The 25,669-nt window shown below is 45.3% G+C and overlaps 1 protein-coding gene across 4 annotated transcripts in view; it reads right to left on the reverse strand.

Annotated features, from left to right (window-relative positions):
• Positions 1-15,980, reverse strand: part of LOC129868294 (mediator of RNA polymerase II transcription subunit 13-like) — a 179,748-nt gene extending 163,768 nt beyond the window's left edge. For all 4 annotated transcript variants that reach the window (XM_055942141.1, XM_055942139.1, XM_055942140.1 and 1 more), the window contains exons 1-2: positions 15,371-15,980; positions 9,363-9,597 (exon numbers count right to left, since the gene is read on the reverse strand). In XM_055942141.1, the coding sequence (XP_055798116.1) occupies positions 9,363-9,597; positions 15,371-15,436 (301 nt within the window). In that variant the 5' untranslated portion in view covers positions 15,437-15,980. The remainder of the gene's footprint in view (positions 1-9,362; positions 9,598-15,370) is intronic.
• Positions 15,981-25,669: the final 9,689 nt, after the last annotated feature.

Here is a 25,669-nt window from a genome sequence, read left to right on the forward strand (position 1 = left end):
TGCCTAGCAACCCAACCATCAAAAGTTTAAGAGCGTAGTGCATGCTAATGCCACCTCAGCATTGTGTCTACTTTTCACACTAAACCGTAGGCAGAACTTTACTGAAATGATTAATAGGTTGTTTGGCAGAAATAAAGATATTGGCTTTGATATCGTCAATCCTTTACAGATTTAAAGAAAAGACAGAAAAAGTTGGCGGTACGGTAAAGTTGGCGGGAAAAACACCTTAGTGCGAAAGGGATATATCCCTCTCTCTGAAAAGCAAACTACAAGCCAGTAGAGTAGACGTATCAGTGTATTTGTCTTTGCAGCATTGACACAGAGAACAGAGTAAAACTGAAGCACCCAGAATCCTTAGCCTGGGTTAATAGGGCATATCGCTCACCAATTATCTTAGACCCACATCAACAGCCCTGCCGCTACACTGCTGCTTTTGCAACCACAACCAACCATAATTTAAACAACTTGGCCTACTATGTGTAATCGAGAACAGTTACAACTTGATTGTGTTTAAATTGTTTGCGGAACACCTGGGTGGGAAAACATAAAACATTTTCCTCAGGTGTGGCCAGATAACAATTTATAACCTGGTAATAGAATACATACACATTTCTATGCGTTGAAATGTGTGCAACGGGAATACATTTGTTTTGGACATACACTCCCCTCCATATGGATTTGGACAGTATTTGCTCAAGGGCTGTCGCCAACTAACTACAATCTTGGTCGACCGAAAGTCGTCTGTTCTTTCGACCAAGCGATTGGTCAAATGTTTTTACTGTGTATTCTTCCATATTTAAACATACTATGTGTCTTAATAAAATCAACTATATCTATTGAGCTTGTCTGATGCTTTAAGCTTACTGTTTGATGAAATAAGACACAAATGACTCAAGAGGGAGCCAGAGATCTAGATAACCAGAAGAGGAAAAAACTTAACCTGACCCAAACATTCTCCTCCCGCTCCTGCTGGCCTTCACAGACTCTGCCATTATGCTGCCAAAGTTGCTGGTAATAGGCTACACAAGGAGTCTGCAACCTTTCTCACATGAAAAGCCAATTTGCTTACAATTTCTACCGATCTGTGTGCCAGTTATGATTTTCATATGCACATTTTCGTGGACCTGTTTAATTTAATTTATAATGACGTCTTCATACCTCAAAATCGTTGTCATTTGGTTAATCAAAATTCAATCCAAATCTAAATGAAAATGATACATAACTAAAAAGTAACTTATATTGCCATTGCCAACTATGTCAAAATAGCCTACATAAAGCCAACAAATAAAAACATTGCAGCCTGCAGGTAGAAAATATCCAGATAAAAATAAATATCCTAGAAATCACATTGGCTACGCATGGCCTGTCTGCAACGAACTTGAAACAACTATTAACTTGGGTTAGGCCAGAAGCTTGCACTAGCGAACTTGCGAGATTTAATCAAATATTCTGGGCCCTCAGTTTCCCACGCCAGTGAGCTTGGGACAGACACAGCTGTAGCTATTTGCACAAGGGATAAGAAGCAGTGCTTAACTTGGGCAGGAGCTCACCGGAGCTGAGTACCGACACCTCAAATATTCTACTGCTTGAGCTCCTGTTCCTCTTATAGAATATTAGCTCAAAAGTATTGTGGAGCTCCTGCAACTAAATACAAACAGTACCAGCACCCAAAATGAGGACCGGAACCTATTTCAGTGCAAGTCAAGCTCTTATAAGAAGTAATCAGGAAGGCCTATTTTATGACGTTTTCACTGGATCAGAGCATGCTATTTTCCCTTTCACGCTGAGTGGTTATCGAAAGGGAGAGCACTGCAAAGGTTTTAAAAAATATATTGAGAAACTATTTTCTCAATGGATGTAAAAACAAACTTTGTTTGCTTGCTGTTTAAGGTGAAGAAAACATTACTTTGAGAAGCTCCACAGCTTATTAGTGGTGGTGAATTAAGCCAATCAGAAATATCCCAAATGGTCACATTAATATGCCTACATTTGTACGCAGGCGAGGTAGCCTATAGGCCTACTTCTGTCACGTTCGTTGGAATAATGATCGGACCAAGGCGCAGCAAATTTTGAGTTCCACATAATTTAATGAATAAAGTGAAACTTAGCAAAGACAAAAACAAATAAACAATAAACTAACAACGAACCGTGACTACAGAGATGCTACGTGCACTAACTCTAACATCAAACACAGCTCTAACATCTAACACTAACTTAATAACCCAGAACCCCACATAGAAATAACTGACTAGAACACCCCCAGTTGCGCCCTTACCTACTATACCATAGAAAAATAAAGGCTCTCTATGGTCAGGGCGTGACAGTAACCCCCCCCCAAAGGTGCGGGCCCTGGCCGCAAAACCTGAAACCAAATGGGGTGGGGAGGGGTGATTAGTGTTGGTGGCGGCTCTGGTGTGGGATGAAGAAACCGCTTATCCTGCGGATCCGCCAGCATCGGGGGCGGCACCGGTGCAGGACAAAGAACCCGCTCAGCTCGGGGATACGCCAGCTTTGGTGGCGGCTCTGGTGCGGGCCGAAGAACCCACTCATCCCGTGGATCCAGCCATTGACCCGGGCTGAACACTTGGACTGGACCTCGGTGTCAAGGAAGGCTCCTGCCATGGAACGGGACTGGACACCAGATCTGGACTGGACAACAGTGCAGAAGAAGACTCCTGCCATGGATCAGGACTGGACGCCGTATCTGGACTGAGCACCGGCGCAGGAGAAGGCTCCGGCCATGGAGCTGGACCGGACGCCGTGCCTGGACTGGGCATCAGCGCAGGGGAAGGCTCCCACCATGGAGCGGGACTGGACGCTGTGCCTGGACTTGGGAACCAACGCAGAAGCAACCCACTTGAGTGGGTTGAGTCACTGACGTGATCTTCCTGTCTGGGTTGGCGCCCCCCCTCGGTTTGTGCCGTGGCGGAGATCTTTGTGGGCTATACTCGGCCTTGTCTCAGGATGGTAAGTTGGTGGTTGAAGATTTCCCTCTAGTGGTGTGGGGGCTGTGCTTTGGCAAAGTGGGTGGGGTTATATCCTTCCTGTTTGGCCCTGTCCGGGGGTATCGTCGGATGGGGCCACAGTGTCTCCTGACCCCTCCTGTCTCAGCCTCCAGTATTTATGCTGCAGTAGTTAATGTGTCGGGGGGCTAGGGTCAGTTTGTTATATCTGGAGGACTTCTCCTGTCTTATCCGGTGTCCTGTGTGAATTTAAGTATGCTCTCTCTAAATCTCTCCTTCTCTTTTTCGTTCTCTCTCTCTGAGGACCTGAGCCCTAGGACCATGTGTCAAGACTACCTGGCATGATGACTCCTTGCTGTCCCCAGTCCTCCTGTCCTTGCTGCTGCTCCAGTTTCAACTGTTCTGCCTGCGGCTATGGAACCATGACCTGTTCACCGGACGTGCTAAAAAAGCCAACTGACATTTTTACGCCTGAGGTGCTGACTTGCTGCACCCTCGATAACTACTGTGATTATTATTATTTGACCATGCTGGTCATTTATGAACATTTGAACATCTTGGCCATGTTCTGTTATAATCTCCAACCGGCACAGCCAGAAGAGGACTGGCCACCCCTCATAGCCTGGTTCCTTTCTAGGTTTCTTCCTAGGTTTTGGCCTTTCTAGGGAGTTTTTCCTAGCCACCGTGCTTCTACACCTGCATTGCTTGCTGTTTGGGGTTTTAGGCTGGGTTTCTGTACAGCACTTTGAGATATCAGCTGATGTACGAAGGGCTATATAAATAAGTTTGATTTGATTTTGATTTGAAGAAGACTCTGGCCTTGGAGCTGGACTGGACGCCAAGCTTAGACTGGGCATCGGCGCAGGGGAAGGCTCCGGCCATGGAGCTGGAGGTTTCGGACCGTTGACCGTTGCAGGAGGTTCCGGACTGTGGACCGTCGTTGGAGGTTCTGGACTGTGGACCGTCGTTGGAGGTTCCGGACTGTGGACCGTTGCCGGAAGCTCTGGACTGGGACCTGTCCCCGGAAGCTCTGGACTGGGAACCGTCACCGGAAGCTCTGGACTGGGAACCGTCACCGGAAGCTCTGGACTGGGAACCGTCTCCGGAAGCTCTGGACTGGGAACTGTCTCCGGAAGCTCTGGACTGGGAACTGTCTCCGGAAGCTCTGGACTGTAACCGTTGCCGGAAGTTCTGGACTGGGAACCGTTGCCGGAAGCTTTGAACTGGGAACTGTCGCTGGAAGCTCTGGACTGGGAACTGGTAGCCATGTGATAGCCATGCTGGTTAAGGGTGCATTAAATTCTAAATAAATCACAGACAGTGTCACCAGCAAAGCACCCCCACACCTCCTCTTCCACACTTCACGGTGGGAACTACCCATGCGGAGATCATCCGTTCACATACATGCGTCTCACAAAGAGACAGAGGTTGGAACCAAAAATCTCAAATTTGGACTCATCAGACCAAAGGACAGATTTCCACCGGTCTAATGTTCATTGCTCGTGTTTCTTGGCCCAAGCAAGTTACTTCTTCTTATTGGTGTACTTTAGTAGTGGTTTCTTTGCAGCAAATTGATCATGAAGGCCTGATTAACAGAGTCTCCTATGAACAGTTGGTGTTGAGATGTGTCTGTTACTTGAACTCTGAAGCATTTATTTGGGCTACAATTTCGGAGGTTCTAATTAATTTTCTGAGACTCTAATAAACTTATCCTCTGCAGCAGCGTTAACTCTGGTTCTTCCTTTTCTTTGGCAGTCCTCATGAGCCAGTTTCTTCATAGCGCTTGATAGTTTTTATAACTGCACTTGAAGACACAAGGTCCACATTGACTGACCTTCGTGTCTTAAAGTAATGATGGACTGTCATTTCTCTTTGGTTATTTGAGCTCTTCTTGCTATAATACAGACTTGGTCTTTTACAAATAAGGCTATCTTCTGTATACCACCCCTACCTTGTCACAACACAACTAATTGGCTCAAACACATTAAGAAGGAAAGAAATTCCACGAACTGACTTTTAACAAGGCACACCTGTTCATTGAAAGGCATTCATGAAGCTGGTCCAGAGAATGCTAAGAGTGTGCAAAGAGGTCATCAAGGCAAAGGGTTTGAAGAATCTCAAATATAAAATATATTTAGATTTGTTTAACACTTGTTTGGTTACTACATAATTCCATATGTGTTATTTCATAGTGTTGTTGTCTTCACTATTATTCTACAATGTAGAAAATAGTCAAAATAAAGATAACCCCTTCAATGAGTAGGTGTGTCCAAACTTTTGACTGGTAGTGTATATATATATTTTAAAAAACTCAGCAAAAAAAGAAACGTCCTCTCACTGTCAACTGAAGTTATTTTCAGCAAACTTAACATGTGTAAATATTTGTGTGAACATAACAAGATTCAACAACTGAGATATAAACTGAACAAGTTCCACAGACATGTGACTAACAGAAATTGAATAATGTGTCCCTGAACAAAGGCGGGGGTCAAAATCAAAAGTAACAGTCAGTATCTGGTGTGGCCACCAGCTGCATTAAGTACTGTACCAGATTTGCCAGTTCTTGCTGTGAGATGTTACCCCACTCTTCCACCAAAAGCACCTGCAAGTTCCCGGGACATTTCTGGGGGGGAATGGTTCCGATCCAAAAGGTTCCAGACGTGCTCAATGGGTTTGAGATCGGGGCTCTTCATCCGGACTCTTCGCTGGCCATGGTAGAACACTGACATTCCTGACATTTCTTAAGTCCTCGAGCAACTGAAACAATCATGATGTGCTTGATATATTTTAGATTCGGTAGAAAAGTGGCTGACAAAAACAACATTATCTGCATTCAATGATTTTGTCTTTCCCACAGATCTGAGAGATGGATCTCTTTTCACCAGACGCCTCATTCAATCTGAATGGTAGCCATCTTCACAGGGTCAGGGCAAGGAAGAAAAACAAAGACCTGACCTGCAAACAAAAGTGAAAACTTTGACTTGCTCTGCCCCTCCAGGGTACTGAAATATGTTCTTTGGAGCTTGGCGCTGCCCTGAGAGGTGCACACCAGAGCTGTTCTGAATAGTAAAGAATGGGCAGGCCTGGAAATGTCCAAAGACTTTGGCAGAGCCAACAAAAAATAACAAGAGCAGAGCTATGCCTGCAGATTGTTAGCGCCACACACATCCATACTAAAATAAAGCCCTCAAGAGAGAAACTAAATGAAGCACATCCCCTAGCTCTCAGTCCTTACAAACATCCAAAACAATGTATTGTCCGTCCATGAAACAGCAGAGGGGGCACAGTATGACAAGTGTACTTTCCTCCTCCTTCTCCAGAGATCTGACCAACATGCAGTAATGAATGGGTGTGCTACCCAGGAGCACAGTGGAGATGGCTGGGCTGATAAGAGATCCTGCTCTGCAAAACAGACAATTCTTTCGTTTCGCTTTTAACCTCCTCATTGCAAGCTCAGATTAGACAAAGCAAGGGCTTTGTGTAGAGACAGAGTAATACAGAGGGGTTGATAGTGTGTATGGTTCCATGATAGCCACAAGAGTAAACATCAGGAGGGAGGGGTGAAGGGAAGGAGGGAGAGGGGATGGGGATCCCCCCTCCTCCCCCCCCCCCCCCCCTCCTCTCAGCGCTCCTTGAATGGTGATTAATTGTCAACATTACAGCCGGGCGAAATTGCCTAAAAATCCCAGCTCAGCTTTTTTCAAACGTATGGCCAATTCACGATATGTACAGAGCATTTGGAAAGTATTCAGACCCCTTGACTTGTTCCACATTTTGTAATGTTCTAGCCCCCCTCTCGTTCTCCTTCTCTCTCACTTGCTGGAGAGAAATTGTTGGTTACGGGCTTGTAAATAAGCATTTCATGGTAATGTCTACCTACACCTGTTGTATTCCGCGCATGTGACAAATAAAATATGTTTTGATTTGATTTGAAAGGATTACTGGCCCACTGATTTACACAGAAATGGCACATTGTAAGGCCTGGGTGTCGGAGTGTGGAGTCAACACGCAGGAAACAGCAGGTGCCAAATCCAAAATGTTCTTTAATGAACACGGACCATCTAGTCCACCCTATTAACACACTGGGTGTACTATATAACCAACCCCAGACACGGGGAAAAGGAACACAGTCCAGAAAACACGTAGCACACAATCAACACCACAACTTACAAGCAAACAATCCCGTACAAAGAAACGTGCGGGCCGGCTGACTAATAAGCCCAACTAATTAACCCTAATACACCACAGGTGAACCCAATAACCACATAGGGAGGGGGAGAAAAAGATCAGTGGCAGCTAATAGGCCGGTGACGACGACCGCCGAACGCCACCCGCACGGGAAGGAGAGCCTGCCTCGGTCGAAGTTGTGACACACATGCTCAAAATATTAATACTTCCACAGCCAAGCAGCTAATCTAATGAGTGTGGAAGGGTAAAAGAAGCCGCCGCCATTTCCACTGAAAGAAAATAGCTGATTTTCATGTTTACCACCAACATTGCAATGGGGGAAATAAAAAAATGACAAACAAAAAAGTGCTTAATATTTCCAGGGATATTCAAATTTGATTTGGACAGTCAGATGAGGAAAAGGACAAACCCATCAGCCACATGGAGGGAAAAGAGCTGTGGCATCCCAGATTACTGGCGATGTGTCGGCCAGTCTGATCACCGCCACCAAAACACACACACGTTGTTGCTAGCTTCTGTGTGTCGCTTCACTCCTTCACTGCCAGCATGTCTATGAGAGGCTCCAATGCATCAGGTTGTGAATCATCACGACTCAGCCAGTCTCAGCCCATCCCAGCAATGTCTACACACACACAAGGACACACACAGTGGGACAGGCACTTTTCAGGCTCTGAGAAGAGAGGCGAGTCAGTGTGATCCACAGAGGGAAACACAGGTTCACAACTCTGGCTGTTGAGGTAGGGGTCATGACCTCTGTGTGTTCTCAGGGCTCACAGCACACCCTCTCACCAGACAGATAGACACATAGAGAGGAGAGAGGGAGGGTCTGGCTGCCCTGAGGTCAGTCCAGTGAGGCTCCTCTGTTCTCCCGCATTGTGTAGAGTGAGTGAGTGAGTGAGTGAGTGAGTGAGTGAGTGAGTGAGTGAGTGAGTGAGTGAGTGAGTGAGAGTGAGTGAGAAATGTCTCTGACTCAGGAGTTCAATCTCCCCGGCAAGAGAGTATGTATAAAGTACGTCTCTGTCCATCCTCCACTGCTGCTGCAGAAAAAAATGGTCAGACCTCCATGATGCTGTCCTCCGTGATGTGCTAGGCTCATTTCTGCATCGTTGCTCCTGCATATTCTATTTTTCACAGAAGTCATGTGAGGAGGAGGGAGCTCCATTTCTATCCTCCTTTTTAAATGGGAAGATGGGATAGGTTTTCTTGTTCAGCCTTGGCGACACAAGGTGCAGGGTGCTGCTGTATTGTGTGCCGGAGGGCGGAAGGCGCTTAGATGCCGCGATGTGTGTTAACACAAAACAAAACTGTGATTGCAGTGAACGTTTGCTCCAAACAGTGAGAATTGACGTGCAGGTGGAAAGCTGTTCTCTGCCAGGCTGGCTGCTTGTCATTTAGGGGGTGAGGGGGGAAACTAAGGGAACTATCTGGTTACACCAACTCTAACGCCTTCTAAGCTCTCATTTACAGGAAATTAATATCCCCAGAGCTTCCAGCATCAATCAACCCCTGTCCTGAACCATGCAATATTTCACATTATACAACCAGCTCACTACTACCATCATCACAAAGAGAGGGCGTGCTCTATGAGGTCTGCAACATCTCAAGATGCTCCTTTTCAAACAGATGTAACAAGCCCTTTTCATTAAATTTTACAATAACCACCCATTTAACCAGCTCTATCAATGAATCAATATTTTATAAAGCCCTTTTTACATCAGCAGTTGTCACAAAGTGCTTTACAGAAACTCAGCCTAAAACCCCAAACAGCAAGCAATGCAGATGTAGAAGCACGATGGCTAGGAAAAACTCCCTAGAAAGGCAGGAACCTAGAAAGAAACCTAGAGAGGAAGCAGGCTCTGAGGGGTGGCCAGTCCTCTTCTGACTGTGCCAGGTGGAGATTATAAAAGAACATGGACATTAAGGCCAGATTGTTCTTCAAGAACGTCTATACGTCTATAATCTTTGGTGAATATGTGAAAAGGTGCATCCAAAGACAAATTAATCCCTCATTTATCTCTTGTGACCAGCTAAGGCAATCTGAAACGTGGAAGCAGCATAGGAAAAGGAGTGAAACTCCTGGTCTGAGAGGGCTGTGGCTTGGACTGTATTCTTCTGTTAATAGGCCAAAGCCATTACACAGGACCATGGCAATTATTATAGCCAAGCTAGCGTGTGTGTGTGTGTGTGCGCGCCCATTCCCTCTAGCCTCACCTGTAAGTTCGTGATGGATCAACTTGGCGAAGTTGGGGTCGTCCCCCCACCAGAAGAGCCAGAGCTCCCTACGTCCGGTCCTCTGGCTCCGCCGCCACACACTCAGCACGTCCGCTTTGAGGCAGCGGCTGAAGCTGCACAGGATGGGGTCCTCCTCGGTCACCGGGAAGAGGATGGGTGCCGAGGTGGGGCCTTGCCACACGTACCGCTTCCATTTGATCCCCGTCAAGTCCGCCTGAGGGGAAGGAGGGAGAGAGAGAGTGTCAGCTTCTGCTACAATCACCAGTACTCAGCACCCAGCCAGTACTTGTGAGTACTAAAGAACAAGCATTAATTCTCCTTTATGGAGCATCTGCCTCCTCAGCAGGAACACTTATGACAAGGAGACACAAAGGAAGACAGCCACAGGAAGAGAAAAACAGAGAGAGAGGAGAGAAAGAGAGAGAGAAAGAGAGAGGAGAGAGACAGAGATATAGAGGGAGGAGAGAGAGGGAAAACAGAAAGTCAGGAGAAAGAGACAACAATAGAGGCAGGGAGAAGAGAGAGATAGAGGGAGGAAAGAGGGAGGGAGGAGAGATAGAGGGAGGAGAGATAGAGAGAGGAGAGAGAGAGAGGGAGGAGAGAGAGAAGAGAGATGGAGGGAGGAAGGAGAGAGAGAGACAGAGAGAAAGCGGGAAGAGAGAGATAAAGGAAGACAGAGAGGAGGTTTGAGACAACAGACAGACAGATGGTGATAGAAAAGGCTGCAATATAAACAGACAGAAACACGGCTGGAGAACGAAGCAGCACACACAAAAAAGCATGTTTGTTTTTGTTCCGACTGAAAGCACCTGAAGCTAAAATGCACATAATCTCAAGAAAAACAACATGAACAACGTGTTCAAAGCTCGATAAAACTCCCTAATGCATGTAAATGGGTTCTCTGACCAACTTCATCTGTTTTAATGATCAGTGCTTTGGGGAGTGTGCACACTGCTCTCTAATAACCAATGCTGTTTGGCTTTTATAGAGAGTGAAAACACAACACAGAGAAACTCATAGGTCATAAATCACAGGCAGCAGCAGCACAGGCTACTACAGGGTTATGAAGTGTTAAAGCAGGAACATTACGCTCCACTGCTACTGCTGCCTGCTTGGCCGTGCCGGCTGGCTGGCACTCATCAGACAGCAGGCCCTACGTACACACAACCAGCCAGCGATCCCTGTGCTCATGTCCTACACTGACGCCATACACTGTCTCTCACACCACTAACACACCACTAACACTTACACTGCTGAATACATCATGCCTTCCAGTGTTTTAGGTTTACACTCTGTGCCCATTTCATACACTTACACACTGCAAAAGCCAACTCGATCCGCACAACCTATATTGCCTTGCAGTACTACTCTTGATGGAGCTGGCTCTCCTATTTATCCTTGCAGCATGGCAGACAGTTTACCTGATTTTCTTCAACTGGACCTACTGATTTTTTAGGCAGGTTATTTTACGCTGCTAGGCAATATGTTCTAGTCGACCAACTGTCACTTTGTTAAAAGTAGACGATTTATTAACATTTTAGGGTAAAATGAAATTAATTTAAAAGCTATGAGTATGACCAAGTAATAAAGCCTGGTAGTGTTATAACATTTAACATTAACATTTAACATTTAAGTCATTTAGCAGACGCTCTTATCCAGAGCGACTTACAAATTGGTGCATTCACCTTATGACATCCAGTGGAACAGCCACTTTACAATAGTGCATCTAAATCTTTTAAGGGGGGGGGGGGGTGTCTGAAGGATTGCTTTATCCTATCCTAGGTATTCCTTAAAGAGGTGGGGTTTCAGGTGTCTCCGGAAGGTGGTGATTGACTCCGCTGTCCTGGCGTCGTGAGGGAGTTTGTTCCACCATTGGGGTGCCAGAGCAGCGAACAGTTTTGACTGGGCTGAGCGGGAACTCAACTTATAGCTAGTCTTTATCATAGCCACGGATAAGCTGGGAGATGTGTTGTCAGCTGGAGTCAGGTTTTAGTTACTCATTTTAACATGACAGCAAGGAAGGCCATACACTGGCCACAGAACGCTAGTGAAATCCTAATGCTAAAATTATCTCAGCAAAAAATTGCTAGTCTCATATACCAAATATGATGAGCAACTTTAACTATACTGAACAGGAGTATTTCTGTCTGTAATAAAGCCCTTTTGTGGGGAAAAACACATTCTGATTTGCTGGGCCTGGCTCCCCAGTGGGTGGGCCTATAGCTGTACCCCTGCCCAGTCATGTGAAATCAATAGATCAGGGCCTAATGAATTTATTTCAATTGACTGATTTCCTTATATGAACTGTAACTCAGTAAAATCTTTGAAATTGTTGCATGGTGCGTTTATATTTGTGTTCAGTATACATAAATTGAGAGATACCAATTATTGAAAGCTCATAGGCTGTTGAGTTTGTGGCACAATCTCAACAACAACAAAAAAATCACAAGATGACTACAAATATGAACAAAAAATGACTTTCCTCAACATTACTCTGTCCCACGTGCCCCTAAATGAGTTTTTCAATACTAAGATGTATTATGATGGGCACCAACTCCCAGCCTCTTACATAACTGCCATGTTATCACGTAGTATCTGTTCATCAAGCAACATCATAGGAAATATCTCACCTCAGGAATCTTGCTCAAGGGCATTCAAACGCTGTTCCAGACAAGACCATATTCACACGCCAATGTTCAATTATCATATAGACCTATAGCCTATAGCTTATTCCTTCCACAGTATAGTACTACTGCTGCAGTTTATGTTTCACTAACTCCCTCCATCAAGTCCTCTCTCTGGCAGACACAGTGTTGTGAGGAACTACCTGACACCTGCATCTTGCAGAGAAACATCTGTGCTGCACAGAAAGAAAGGGGATGGGAAAAAAACTGAAGTGTGAAACCAGATCGTCCGCACTTACATAAACTGACTGTTTCTGAAACGGGCCATGCTTGGACAGTTTGCCTGCATACATCTCACTTATTCTTCTACAGAAATGTATTTTCATCGCACAATCCAGTTTTCTGATGACAGCTCTGATTTTTTGTCAATGTGAGGCTATCCAAACCCTTGGCTTGGCTGTTTTCCCTGTCAAAGATCAAGTTGAAGCTTACGATACATAAACTAGGCTATTCTCTGCAAATACTAAGTGGCAATCTTCAAGAGGCAGATTGCACCGTCAAGGGTCTGTGTGCCTTCTGCGGTCAATCAATCAATCCATCTTTTCAGTACATCTGAGTTACAGTCTGTATGCAGGATGAATGAGTGAGTGTCAGGGAAACCTGTCTGTTTCCTTCAAAATGACTAATGGCACGGCTAGCTGACTGTTAGTATTATGCTCAGGTATGTGGGCAACTGTATATGCAAAGTGTACCCCACCAAAAGGCCAAGAACCAGGGTGAAGTTAAGTTTCCCTTTTCAGATGGCAAGCCAAACCCCCATAGTGGCGATAGGGGAATCTGAGGGCAAAGCCATTTGACAGACTCAGGAAGTTGACGTTAATCAGGCCTGGGATTTGAGGGTTACGACCCCTCCTTTCATCAGCTGCTCAGCTCTGCTCACCTTCCCTCTCACAGCTCCAGGTCCCATTATGGAGTACACTTAGTGCCAACCGCTGCCTATCCTTCCCTTGCTTTGGGGCGGCAGGTAGCCTGGCGGGTAGGAGCGTTGTGCCAGTAACCGAAAGGTTGCTGGATCGAATCTCGGAGCTGACAAGATAAAAATCTGTTGTTCTGCCCCTGAGCAAGATAGTTAACCCACTGTTCCCCGGGCGCCGATGACGTGGATGTGGATTAAGGCAGCCCCCCACACCTCTCTGATTCAGAGGAGTTGGGTTAAATGTGGAAGACACATTTCAGTTGAAAGCTTTCAGTTGTACAACTGACTAGGTATCCCAAAAATCCCTTTACTTCCTGACATTCTCCCTCTCAGGCCATTCTCCCTCCCAGAGACAGGCAACAGGTGAAGTTGCTCAAATCAATCCTGAGCAGACGCATAGACACCCCACCACCACTACAAGGAACTCTCCGTCAAGGCCTCACCCTCCTGCGGCAACACATGAAACGAGTTAACAAGTGTCTGTTTGCATCTTGGAGAACTGGAGAGAAATGCAAATCCACTTGGTCTACTCTCTTGTCTCGCCCAGCCTTTCCTTCTGCACAGCATGTGTCGCTGCTGCAGTGTTGGTTTTTGTTCTAATCCTGCCCAGCCCGGAAGGAGTTTGATGCCCGCTAAAATGACTTTCTTCTACACAAGGCTGAGAACTAAAGACTGCCAGGAGACACTAGGCTAGCAGGGCAGTTGTGATGTGACTTTACTTATGAAAAGCATAATAACTAATCTTCAAACTTTACCAAAATCCGCTTTACTTCAAATACAAACAGGAATTGTATATAAAACATTGTTATACGATTCCTGGGAACTGTTTAAAGTTATGGTAAAAGTGCCACCGTTCACTGCATTCTTTTAGGTTAAAACCACTAAGTCTGGTTAGTGTGTGAGTCATACAGGACTGTGAACAGAAGCACTGGTATCATGCTTAGTCTCAGTATGCAGTAAAATGTCTCCCTGCTATTGCAATACAGCAGCCAGTCATTCACTACTGGCCTCATAGCTTCTCCTCTTCATTCAGCTCTACTGTCAAATGCTTTGGACAAGAACAGTTCGTGTCTATCAATGTCCAAAGTGTATCATTATTTATTTATTTAACCTTCATGATGGATAATTGTTAGCATATGTCATGCAGTGCATATTGTACAGAAAAAATGCAATGCATTGATACAAACCTATAGATAGTGCACTACTGAGAAGCCTCTAGAGTAGTAGTAGTGCCAGGGACAAGAGTGGACATGTGAGCTTTTTCCTTCAGTCGTCATAGTACGCTATAACCAAAATCTATTAGGTACTGTTGGTTGTATGCGTTTATGATAACTATATAATTCAATTGTTTAACGACTGACTAGAAACAGTAACGTTATCAATCAGCACTATGAGAACTATAATAGCAAAATAAATACACACAACAACTCTAACAATAATGCATTAATCTGTCATGAACAATGTATTCAACTTGACAACTTGCCAGACAAGAAGTGAGTCCTAAAGTCTATAATGCACTAACAATAGCCAAGAATACATTCTTGTTTATTAATATTTCAGCCCGTGCCTCCGTTAAGTATGCGCGAGCCAAGAGTGTAAACAACAAATGATTGGCAAGCAAACCTGACAACTTCAAAGGGAAAGTACTGTATATGTAAGCCAGCGAATAAGATACGCTGTTTCAGTAACTAAGCTCTTCATTGGCTACTTTAAAGAAAACAATGTAGCAAGCAATGTATCTGAACAACTACACCGGCCCACTGACAAGAACAACATGATTCATTCATTGAACATGAGAGTTGAAATTAGAAGCCAATGTTCACAAGCCTTTACTTTGCATTCCATGACTGAATGTAAATGTATTTATCATTTAGTTAACTTGCTATTTGTGCAAATGAATGACATTGCAAGCTAGTTAGCAGGCGAGCAAACTGATTGGGTTTATTTTTATGTCACGTAAACATGCTGCACAATGCATTCAATAAAAAGCATAACGTTACTTCAACCAAGCAAACAACTAGAAGAGGAAAAACATGCATCATGCATGGTATTCAGTGTTGCTAGTTATATCTATGTGGCTAAGATGTTTATCAACACACATTACATTAGTTGCACATTTATTACCTAAAACTCTCAGGGCCGGAATGTATTTAATATGATCAAGCTGAACATTTTTGATGGCAAACACATGCATGCAGCTGCAAGTGATAGATAACCTTATTATTTCTTAATCATGCACAACTTCTCAGTATGCAAATAACCATTGCCTTGTTGAATGATGTTTGAATTGCAGTGCTACGACTGTTTTCCCACTGCTGTGGCTACCGTTTTTGCTCTCTTCAGCTAGTAAAAAATGGCTGCTTTTCCTTTAGTTTTAAATCTCTTACCAGACAGAATAGATTGGAATGGCAATCCTCCAAACTGGCCCCGTTTGGTACAAAACAAGAACTCATCCTTTCACAGCGAGATCGAACATTCCATCATTTCAGTTCCGGGGAAAATGAATACCGATTTCCAGTAGTATTTTGCAAGGTGTATAAGCTAATCAACGATAATTATTTTTACCAATCGGCTGGAGTATGTAATTCAACAACCCTTCGAAAGCTATTGTCCGCCCAAAAATAAAAGCAGTTCAAATATCGTCTTCGCAACCTCTCTGTCGACCTCTCAAATATACACAAAGTAAACAAATTAAATGAGCGAAAAATGCTTTAAAACAAAAAGAAAAGGAGAGTAAATAAGCAACTCTCCCCCTCCCCCTTAGCTTAAAACGGTCTTTGCTAAAAACGTCCCTCTACTCCTCCATCACCATCAAAATCGATCTAAAAACGAATAACATCCTTAAAAACCAATCGAAAATTGGCATATGCCTATATTTTTACGGTCATTTTAACCATTATTTCGGTCTCTGTTCCTGCTGGTTTCCATTTGAATTCATGGATTCCTTTCTTTAATGGCGGCCACAGGGAGAACTCTGCCTCCCAAAGCCTATTGGCTCATTCATGGTCATGAGGGCTGTAATAACACTGTAACTGATGGGTATTGCCGCCAGGCGAGAGCAAGTGGCGCTACTGAGCAACCAGATTTTGTTACTAATGATCAAACCTAACTTGCCGACTTTCACAGTGCACCACCTAGTGCATACACAAAGAAATGTATCCATTCCTTGCATCAATATTTACATCATTCAACTGTGTGTGCCCTGCCCTGCCCTTGCAATCCAAACAAAGCCCTAATTCGAGTACAAAACGTGCACCTTGAATGTGTCAATGTAGGCGGGGATACAATGTAACACTATTGTAACACCAATAGTAACACTGTAACAGTTGAAGCACATGAATAGATTTCAAGTTGCCCCAGGCCACACATGCCATGAAAGAACTAAACGTGACATGATCAAATTATTGTTGCACCTCTGTGTGAAGAAATTACTTTCTTTTGTTTTTTTGCTGCCAATCCTTCAAGATGATTGAATACATTTGGTTGTGATGAAGTATTCAGTCAATTTCAATTTTGCAACCCAATAGTGACTACACTTTTTTTTTTTAATACTTTTTTTTAAATAATAGATACTGAGCTCTACTCCTTCATTTGTATAAAAATGTCAATTAGGCTAATCCTTTTAGATGATTGGTTGTAATGAATGCACATAATTCTAAAGAGCCACATTGAAGCAAAGCATTCAGCACAATTTGCCATTTTAACTTATCTAATAACCTATATAAAAAATGCTATGCAGCTCCAGCTGATAACGGCATCACTTTGTCACACTGCCTGTGAGATCCTCAGTCAAAGTCATAGCCCATCCAGTGCATGGCCATGTGTTCATGCTTGCTGCTGTGATACTGTGCAGGCCAGTCTCCAAGGCTTTCTCTCCCTTCATCAGTGATTCTGATCTAATCCTGACAGGTCCAACAGCTCCCATCGTTATATCTATCTCCCACCAGACAGCACTGATAATCTCTCTCTCCCTGCTCTTTTCTCTTTATCATCACTCCCACTAGATATGAGAAGCTATTGGGGAATGATTAAGTGTCTGTGTGATTGTTTTAAAGAAAAGTATTTGATGATAGACCTCATAAGCACAATTGTCATAACATTGCAACTAACAGGAAATGTATATCTAATCTTCTGATGTTATTTCTTTCTCTTACTTATCTCATTAAATCTCTACTGACACAATGCCAAACTATAAGAACAACTGTGAAAATGAAAGTATAACATACAGTACCAGTTAAAAGTTTGGACAAACCTACTCATTCAAAGGTTTTTCTTTATTTTTACTATTTTCTACATTGTAGAATAATAGTGAAGACATCAACACTATGAAATAACACATATGGAATCATGTAGTAACCAAAAAAGTGTTAAACAAATCTAAATATATTTTCTATTTGAGATTCTTCAAAATAGCCACCCTCTACCTTGATGACAGCTTTGCACACTCTTGGCATTCTCTCAACCAGCTTCATGAGGTAGTCACTTGGAATGCCTTTCAATTAACGTTGTTAAAAATATATTTGTGTAATTTCTTTCCTTCTTCATGCGTTTGAGCCAATCAGTTGTGTTGTGACAAGGTAGGGGGGTATACAGAAGATGGTAAAAGTCCATATTATGGCAAGAACAGCTGAAATTTGCAAAGAGAAACGACAGGCCATCATTACTTTAAGACATGAAGGTCAGTCAATGCGGAAAATGTCAAGAACTTTGAAAGTTCCTTCAAGTGCAGTTACAAAAACAATCAAGCGCTATGATGAAACTGGCTCTCATGAGGATCGCCACAGGAAAGGAAGACCCAGAGTTAGCTCTGCTGCAGAGGATAAGTTCATTAGTTACCAGCCTCAGAAATCGGCAATTAACTGAACCTCAGATTGCACCTCACGGAGTTCAGGTAACAAACACATCAACTGTTCAGAGGAGACTGCGTGAATCAGGCTTTCATGATCGAATTGCTGCAAAGAAAACACTACTAAAGTACACCACTAAGAAGAAAAGACATTAAACATTAGCCTGGTGGAAATCTGTCCTTTGGTCTGATGAGTCCAAATTGGAGGTGTTTGGTTCCAACCACTGTCTCTTTGTGATGGATGATCTCCGCCTGTGTGGTTCCCACCGTGAAGCATGGAGGAGGTGTGATGGTGTCGTGGGTGCTTTGCTGGTGAAACTGTCGGTCATTTCTTTAGAAATCAAAGCACACTAAAACAGCATGGCTACCACAGCATTATGCAACAATACACCATCCCATCTGGTTTGCGCTTAGTGGGACTATCATTTGTTTTTCAACAGGACAATGACCCAAAACACACCTCCAGGCTGTGTAAGAGCTATTTGACCAAGAAGGAGAGTGATGGAGTGCTGCATCAGATGACCTGGCCTCCACAATCACCCGACCTCAACCCAATTGAGATGGTTTGGGATGTGTTGGACCGCAGAGTGAAGGAAAAGTGCTCAGCATATGTGGGAACTCCTTCAAGACGGTTGGAAAAGCATTCCAGGTGACTACCTTGTGAAGCTGGTTGAGAGAATGCAAAGCTGTCATCAAGGCAAAGGGTTTGAAGAATATAAAATATGAAATATATTTTGATTTGTTAAACACTTCTTTTTAGTTAGTACATGATTCCATTTGTGTTATTTCATAGTGTTGATGTCTTCACTATTATTCTACAGTATAGAAAATAGTACAAATAAAGAAAAACCCTTGGATGAGTAGGTGTGTCCAAACTTTTGACTGGTACTGTATATAATTAAGCAATAAGGCAAGAGGGGGTGTGGTATATAGCCAATATACCACAGCTAAGGGCTGTTCTTATGCACGACGCAACGCAGAGTGCTAGGACACAGCTCTTAGACGTGGTATATTGGCCATATATCACCAACCCCCGAGGTGCCTTATTGCTATTATAGACTGGTTACCAACATAATTAGAGCAGTAAAAAAAAAACGTTTTGTCATACCCATGGTATAAGGTCTGATATACCACGGCTTTCAGCCAATCAGCATTAAGGGCTCGAACCACCCAGTTTATAACAAGTGGTTTGGCACTTAGGAGTTAGCCCACTGGTCTTGTACCATCTGATTCAACACTGTCTACAGGCCCTATCTGTCTGCAAAAAGTAACTGTGTGCAGCACTTGTCAAAAAGTCGTATTGTTCTGTGACTAAATCCTGTATAAAGAAAGTGAATATTACATCTGATATTTTGCCTGTGAGGCCATAACCTGCATTTAATGAAAACATGTGATCAGATAAGACAGGAGAACAGCAGCAAGAGGAGCAGGATATTGCACCAATCACTACTACGTGAGTGACTGTGAGCTAAACAGTGAAGAGTGAATGGAATGCAAGATATCTGGAGGTCTTTAAATAGTCTGAATAGCTTGAGTGCGTCATAATAATGGGATTCATTGACATTCATTGTTGTCAAAGCAGCTGGAATTCAATTGTGCATTATTACCAAATTGACATTCAAACATGTGTGTGTGTGGGGGGGGGTTGGCAGTCAGTAGCATTGAGGGCCAGGCAGGGCAGGATTGGAAGGTGTATAGTTCAACAGCACAGCTCTTGTTTACAGACTCTTGTTTACAAAGGCTAAGTGGTAATGTCCTTGTCTTAGTTTCTACAATGGAGGAATGGCTTTAGTAATCAAAAGGGTCAACATGTTCAAATAAAGCCTCTAGTCCCAACCCCCACCCATACACACTCACACATGGTTTGCTAATTAACATATGAACACAACTGGCTTAATTATACATATACTAAAACCACATGCACATTTTATAGCCTCTAACGTAGCCAGCAAATATAGTATCAAGCCTGTGTTCATGTAGTGAATTTAGTCAACCGTATATCAGGCTCTTTTTTTAACCAACTCACATTATTTCAGCAGTGGAATTAAGATAATAAGAAAGCCAACAATCCAAATACATTGTGTGTCCTGTAGACAGCCATGTTCTGAGAGAGCTGCAGGGGGAGTATTTCAAAGGCACAACTCTGGTCAACAAGGGAAACCAGTGAAAACCATAATTCTGGAGAGAGACCCAATAAGGCTAGCCTTTCTGGGAGTAATTGCAGGTCTGTCTGTCTTCAATGTGGTACGTCGTTGCAGGGAGGCAGTGGGCTGGACACAATGTAAAGCTGTACAGGGCCAGACTCACTACTCCAGCCCTCCATGGCCAACACGACAGAGGTGCTTTGTAAAGGGCCTGTTAGGCACATACGGAGCCTGCTACTGGCTAAAGGGCCTCTTTTGAACTGTGTCAGATTGTGTCACTCACACAAAGGCAGTTGGGCAGAGAGAGCAGTGCTCTGCTCTTTCAGTTGAGTCACAACCACGGCTGCCAGGGACTTTGTAGTTTGAGAGAATAAAGTGATTTGGCAGCATCACTTGTTTTAAGACACGTTTGCAGATCTCTGAAGCCTCTGTGTAAGTGCGTGCATGCACATGTGGGTGTGCCTCTAGTCGGTTCTGTGTTATAGCAGCACCCCACTCCCCATGCAGCTGAAGCAAGTGGCCACTTGTATGGGCACTGGTACACGCAGTGCCTGTGCAGGAACATTCTAGAGGCACAAATAAAGCCATGGTTATCCCTTTGTTGTGCTGCTGACTAGACAAGAGCTTTTCTGCAAGGCTGCCGTCCAGGAAAAAGACGACTTCGCGCATCCCCGCTGGTAAATGTTCTGACACACTTTTTCTGCAGTCTTTTAGCACAGAACCTCGTTGTTAAGATCCCTCTCAACTTCCCTTTCCCTTTCCCCCCCCCGCTTCTCACTCACTCACACTCACACTCACACTCACACTCACACTCACACTCTCTCTCTCTCTCTCTCTCTCTCTCTCTCTCTCTCTCTCTCTCTCTCTCTCTCTCTCTCTCTCTCTCTCTCTCTCTCTCTCTCTCTCTCTCTCTCTCTCTCTCTCTCTCTCACACACACACACACACACACACACACACACACACACACACACACACACACACACACACACACACACACACACACACACACACACACACACACACACACACATGTTGTGAGCAGATGGAGGAAAGGAGTGTATATCTGGGATTTTCTCTCTCCTTAAGCAGCCTTCAGAAAACAGCATGGGATTTATACATTCAATATGAATTGTAAACTATGGATGAGTGAAAACTGTGTCTGCTTAGGTAAAAATCACTCTTTGCACATTGCACACTCTTTCTTTCTCTTACTTCTTGGTGCCCCCCTCCTCTCTCTCTCTCTCTCTCTCTCTCTCTCTCTCTCTCTCTCTCTCTCTCTCTCTCTCTCTCTCTCTCTCTCTCTCTCTCTCTCTCTCTCTCTCTCTCTCTCTCTCTCTCTCTCTCTCTCTCTCTCTCTCTCTCTCTCTCTCTCTCTCCTCTCTCTCTCTCTCTCTCTCTCTCTCTCTCTCTCTCTCTCTCTCTCTCTCTCTCTCTCTCACACACACACACACACACACACACACACACACACACACACACACACACACACACACACACACACACACACACACACACACACACACACACACACACACACACACACACACACACATGTTGTGAGCAGATGGAGGAAAGGAGTGTATATCTGGGATTTTCTCTCTCCTTAAGCAGCCTTCAGAAAACAGCATGGGATTTATACATTCAATATGAATTGTAAACTAATGCGATGAGCTCCCACACCTCCTTGGCTCCCTGTCTGCTGCTGCTGCAACTGGAAAGGAAGGGAGCACAGACTCTGTTCCTGAAACCACCCAGCAAGAATGAGATTATTGTTGAAATTAGGCCGTCAAGCACAGAAGTCAAGTCAGCGAAAAACATGAACTAGACTGCTGTCAGACAGTCAGAAGAACCTGAACTGTGTTAAGGACTGAGTAACAACATATCTGACATTTCTCTGTGACAGATACTTTGTCATTTTCTTCATTGTGGCACTTGTGAATGGTTAACACTAGATGAGAAAAACAAACACAACTCTGAGAAACAATCAGGTTTGCACACACTGCAGTTTCCCCTGCATCTGATGCAGGCAGCAATTAGACCCAAACCAGGGGAGGGCCGTGGTTAAACCCAAGATTAGGTTAGGAAGGTGAAGTGGTGGTGTATAGCCTACCATGATGATGCCTTGAGGGCTTCTTCACCAGTGCTCCATGCACTAGACCTAAAGGACCCTAGTTCAACGGCCATTTTTCCCATCATAGGCTCTTATTCTCTTAATTGTTTAATTGGAAACTGTCTCTCTCTAAGATGGAAAAGCATCAAGGCACCAGAGCATCAATGTGTTCCAGATGTGCATTCTGCTGGTCTCCGCAGCTGATTGATAGGCAGTCATTTCCCCAGGCAGCAGGGCTCATACAGCTCCTCTAGACCCCCATGCTGGCAGAGAATTGGCTTCTATACCGTTGAGCTTCCTGCATGGAAGCTCATTGCATTAGAAGATCAAAGACAGTAGAAGAAATGCAACAGTTGCAGAAAAGGCTTGGATTAAACTGGGTGTGTTATGGTATGACTGATCTGTATCCAACTCCATATTTCAGAAAAACAGAACATTACAGTCGGGAGTAAATAATGGTTGTTTGAATAGGAAGTGAACACGTGGAATGTTGAGAGAGTAGCATAATCAGTTCTGGTTCAGATCCTTATGAGACGGCCCTTGGTGCTTCCCCTAACTGAGTCCCGGATTGTATTCATTAGGGCATACTATAGCAAAAAGTTTTGCAACCGGTCACAAAAAAAGTGTCTTTCTTATTTGACCCGTGCCGTGGCCCTTACTAACCAGCCACATGGTCCACGATGATCTTCCCACTCACAGACTATGCACCCTGCACCTTCATTCTATGCATACAGTACATCTCTGCACTCATAGTTATAATGTAGCTTATAGTGTTTATAGTGTAGTCTGTAGTTTTTAGCTTTAGTGTTTATAGTGTACATTGTATGTGGACTGTGACAATTCTGTGCCTATATATTTTGTCCGGATATTCTGTTTATTATCTGTCTGTATATTATTTTTATTGCAGCAGCACCATTTCACAGAGTCAAATTCCTGTACATGCAAATGTATTTGGTGAATAAAGGTGATTTTGATTCAAGGAGGTTGTAACAGTCCTGACCTGTTTTATGTTGTTTTTATGTGTTTATGGTCAGGGCATGTGTTTTGGGTGGGCAGTCTATGTTATTCGTTTCTATGTTGGTTTTGGTTTGCCTGGTATGGCTCTTGATTAGAGGCAGGTGGTTTGCATTTTCCTCTAATCAAGAGTCATATTTAGGTAGGGCGTTATCACTGTGTGTTTGTGGGTGATTGTCTCCTGTGATGTCTATCGTGTGGTCGATGTTTTTTCACATTTGGAGCTGTTTTGCTGTTCGTTCGTTTTGATGTTCGTTCCTGTTCGTAAGTTTACGTTTTGTCCATGTAAGTTTATGTTCAGGTTCCGTTGTACGTCGTTTTCTTATTTTGTAGTTTTGAAAGTGTTTTGTTTTGTTTAGTCTACGTCGTATGTGTAATAAAAATGGCTTATTTCCCTAACTCCGCATTTTGGTCAGAAGATCCTTCTCTCCTCACCTCATCTGAGGATGAGGAGAGCGACAGCTCTAACAGAATCACCCACCAACAAACAGTGACCAAGCGGTATGGGAATGCTCGACGGAGCAATAAGAACTTCTGGACTTGGGAGGAGATCTTGGACGGTAGAGGACCTTGGGCTCAACCAGGGGAATATCGCCGTCCAAAGGAGGAATTGGAAGCAGCGAAGGCTGAGCGGCGCTGGTATGAGGAGGCAGCGAGACGACGCGGTTGGGAGCCGGTGAGTCAGACCAAAAAATTTCTTGGGGGGGGCACACGAGGAGTGTAGCAAAGCCGGGTAAGATACCCGAGCAAACTCCCCGTGCTTACCGTGGAGGTAGTAGGCGTCGTATTGGTAAGACACCCTGTTATGCGGTAGAGCGCACGGTGTCCCCAGTACGCGTGCTTAGCCCAGTGCGGGCTATTCCACCTTGCCGCACTGGGAGGGCTAGGTTGGGCATCGAGCCGAGTGCCATGAAGCCGGCCCAACGTAGCTGGTCTCCAGTACGTCTCCTCGGGCCGGTGTACATGGCACCAGCCTTACAGGTGGTGTCCCCGGTTCGCCTGCATAGCCCAGTGCGGGCTATTCCACCTCGCCGCACTGGCAGGGCTACGGGGTTCATTCAACCTGGTAGGGTTGGGGAGGCTCGGTGCTCAAGAGCACGTGTCCTCCTTCACGGTCCGGTATATCCGGTGCCACCTCCATGTACCAGTCCTCCGGTGGCAGCCCCCCGTACCAGGCTGTCTCTCCGGGTTCTCTCTCCTGCTGTTTCCTCCTCTCCAGTGCAGCCGGTGCCTAGACCACGCACCAGGCTGTCTCTCCTTCTCCTCCCTACAGAGCTATCTGTCTCCCCAGCGCCATCTGAGCCATCCGTCTCCCCAGCGCCATCTGAGCCATCCGTCTCCCCAGCGCCATCTGAGCCATCCGTCTCCCCAGCGCCATCTGAGCCATCCGTCTCTCCAGCGCCATCTGAGCCATCCGTCTCCCCAGCGCCGTCTGAGCCATCCGTCTGCCATGAGCCTGCAAAGCCGCCCGTCTGCCATGAGCCTGCAAAGCCGCCCGTCTGCCATGAGCCTACAGAGCCATCCGCCAGACAGGAGCCGCTAGAGCCGTCAGCCAGACAGGAGCCGCTAGAGCCGTCAGCCAGACAGGATCTGCCAGAGCCGCCAACCAGACAGGATCTGCCAGAGCCGCCAACCAGACAGGATCTGCCAGAGCCGCCAACCAGACAGGATCTGCCAGAGCCGCCAACCAGACAGGATCTGCCAGAGCCGCCAACCAGACAGGATCTGCCAGAGCCGCCAGCGAGCCATGAGCAGCCAGAGCCGTCAGTGAGCCATGAGCAGCCAGAGCCGTCAAAGAGCCATGAGCAGCCAGAGCCGTCAGTGAGCCATGAGCAGCCAGAGCCGTCAGAGAGCCATGAGCAGCCAGAGCCGTCAGAGCGCCATGAGCGTCGAGAGCCGTCAGCCTGCCATGAGCGTCAAGAGCCGTCAGCCTGCCATGAGCGTCGAGAGCCGTCAGCCTGCCATGAGCGTCAAGAGCCGTCAGCCTGCCATGAGCGTAGAGAGCCGTCAGCCAGCATGGACCTGCCAGAGCCGTCCAAACAGGACCTGCCAGAGTCCTTCAGCCGGGATCTGCCCCTTGTCCCGGTGTTGCCCCTTGTCCCGGTGCTGCCCCTTGTCCCGGTGCTGCCCCTTGTCCCGGTGCTGCCCCTTATCCCGGTGCTGCCCCTTGTCCCGGTGCTGCCCCTTGTCCCGGTGCTGCCCCTTGTCCCGGTGCTGCCCCTTGTCCCGGTGCTGCCCCTTATTCCGGTGCTGGTCCTTATCCTGGTGCTGCCCCTTGTCCCGGTGCTGCCCCTTGTCCCGGTGCTGCCCCTTGTCCCGGTGCTGCCCCTTGTTCCGGTGTTGGCCGTTTATTTAGGGGAAAGTGGTTTTAGGGTGGTCATTAGAAGGGGTAGACAGAAGAGGGGAGTGACTAAGGTGGTAAGGGGACAGCGTCCTGAGCCGGAACCACCACCGTGGTCAACTGCCCACCCGGACCCTCCCCTGGACTTTGTGCTTGTGCGCCCGGCGTGCGCATCTTGAGGGGGGGGTACTGTAACAGTCCTGACCTGTTTTATGTTGTTTTTATGTGTT

The sequence above is a fragment of the Salvelinus fontinalis genome, chromosome 13 (assembly GCF_029448725.1).
Source record: "Salvelinus fontinalis isolate EN_2023a chromosome 13, ASM2944872v1, whole genome shotgun sequence".
NCBI lineage: Eukaryota > Metazoa > Chordata > Actinopteri > Salmoniformes > Salmonidae > Salvelinus > Salvelinus fontinalis.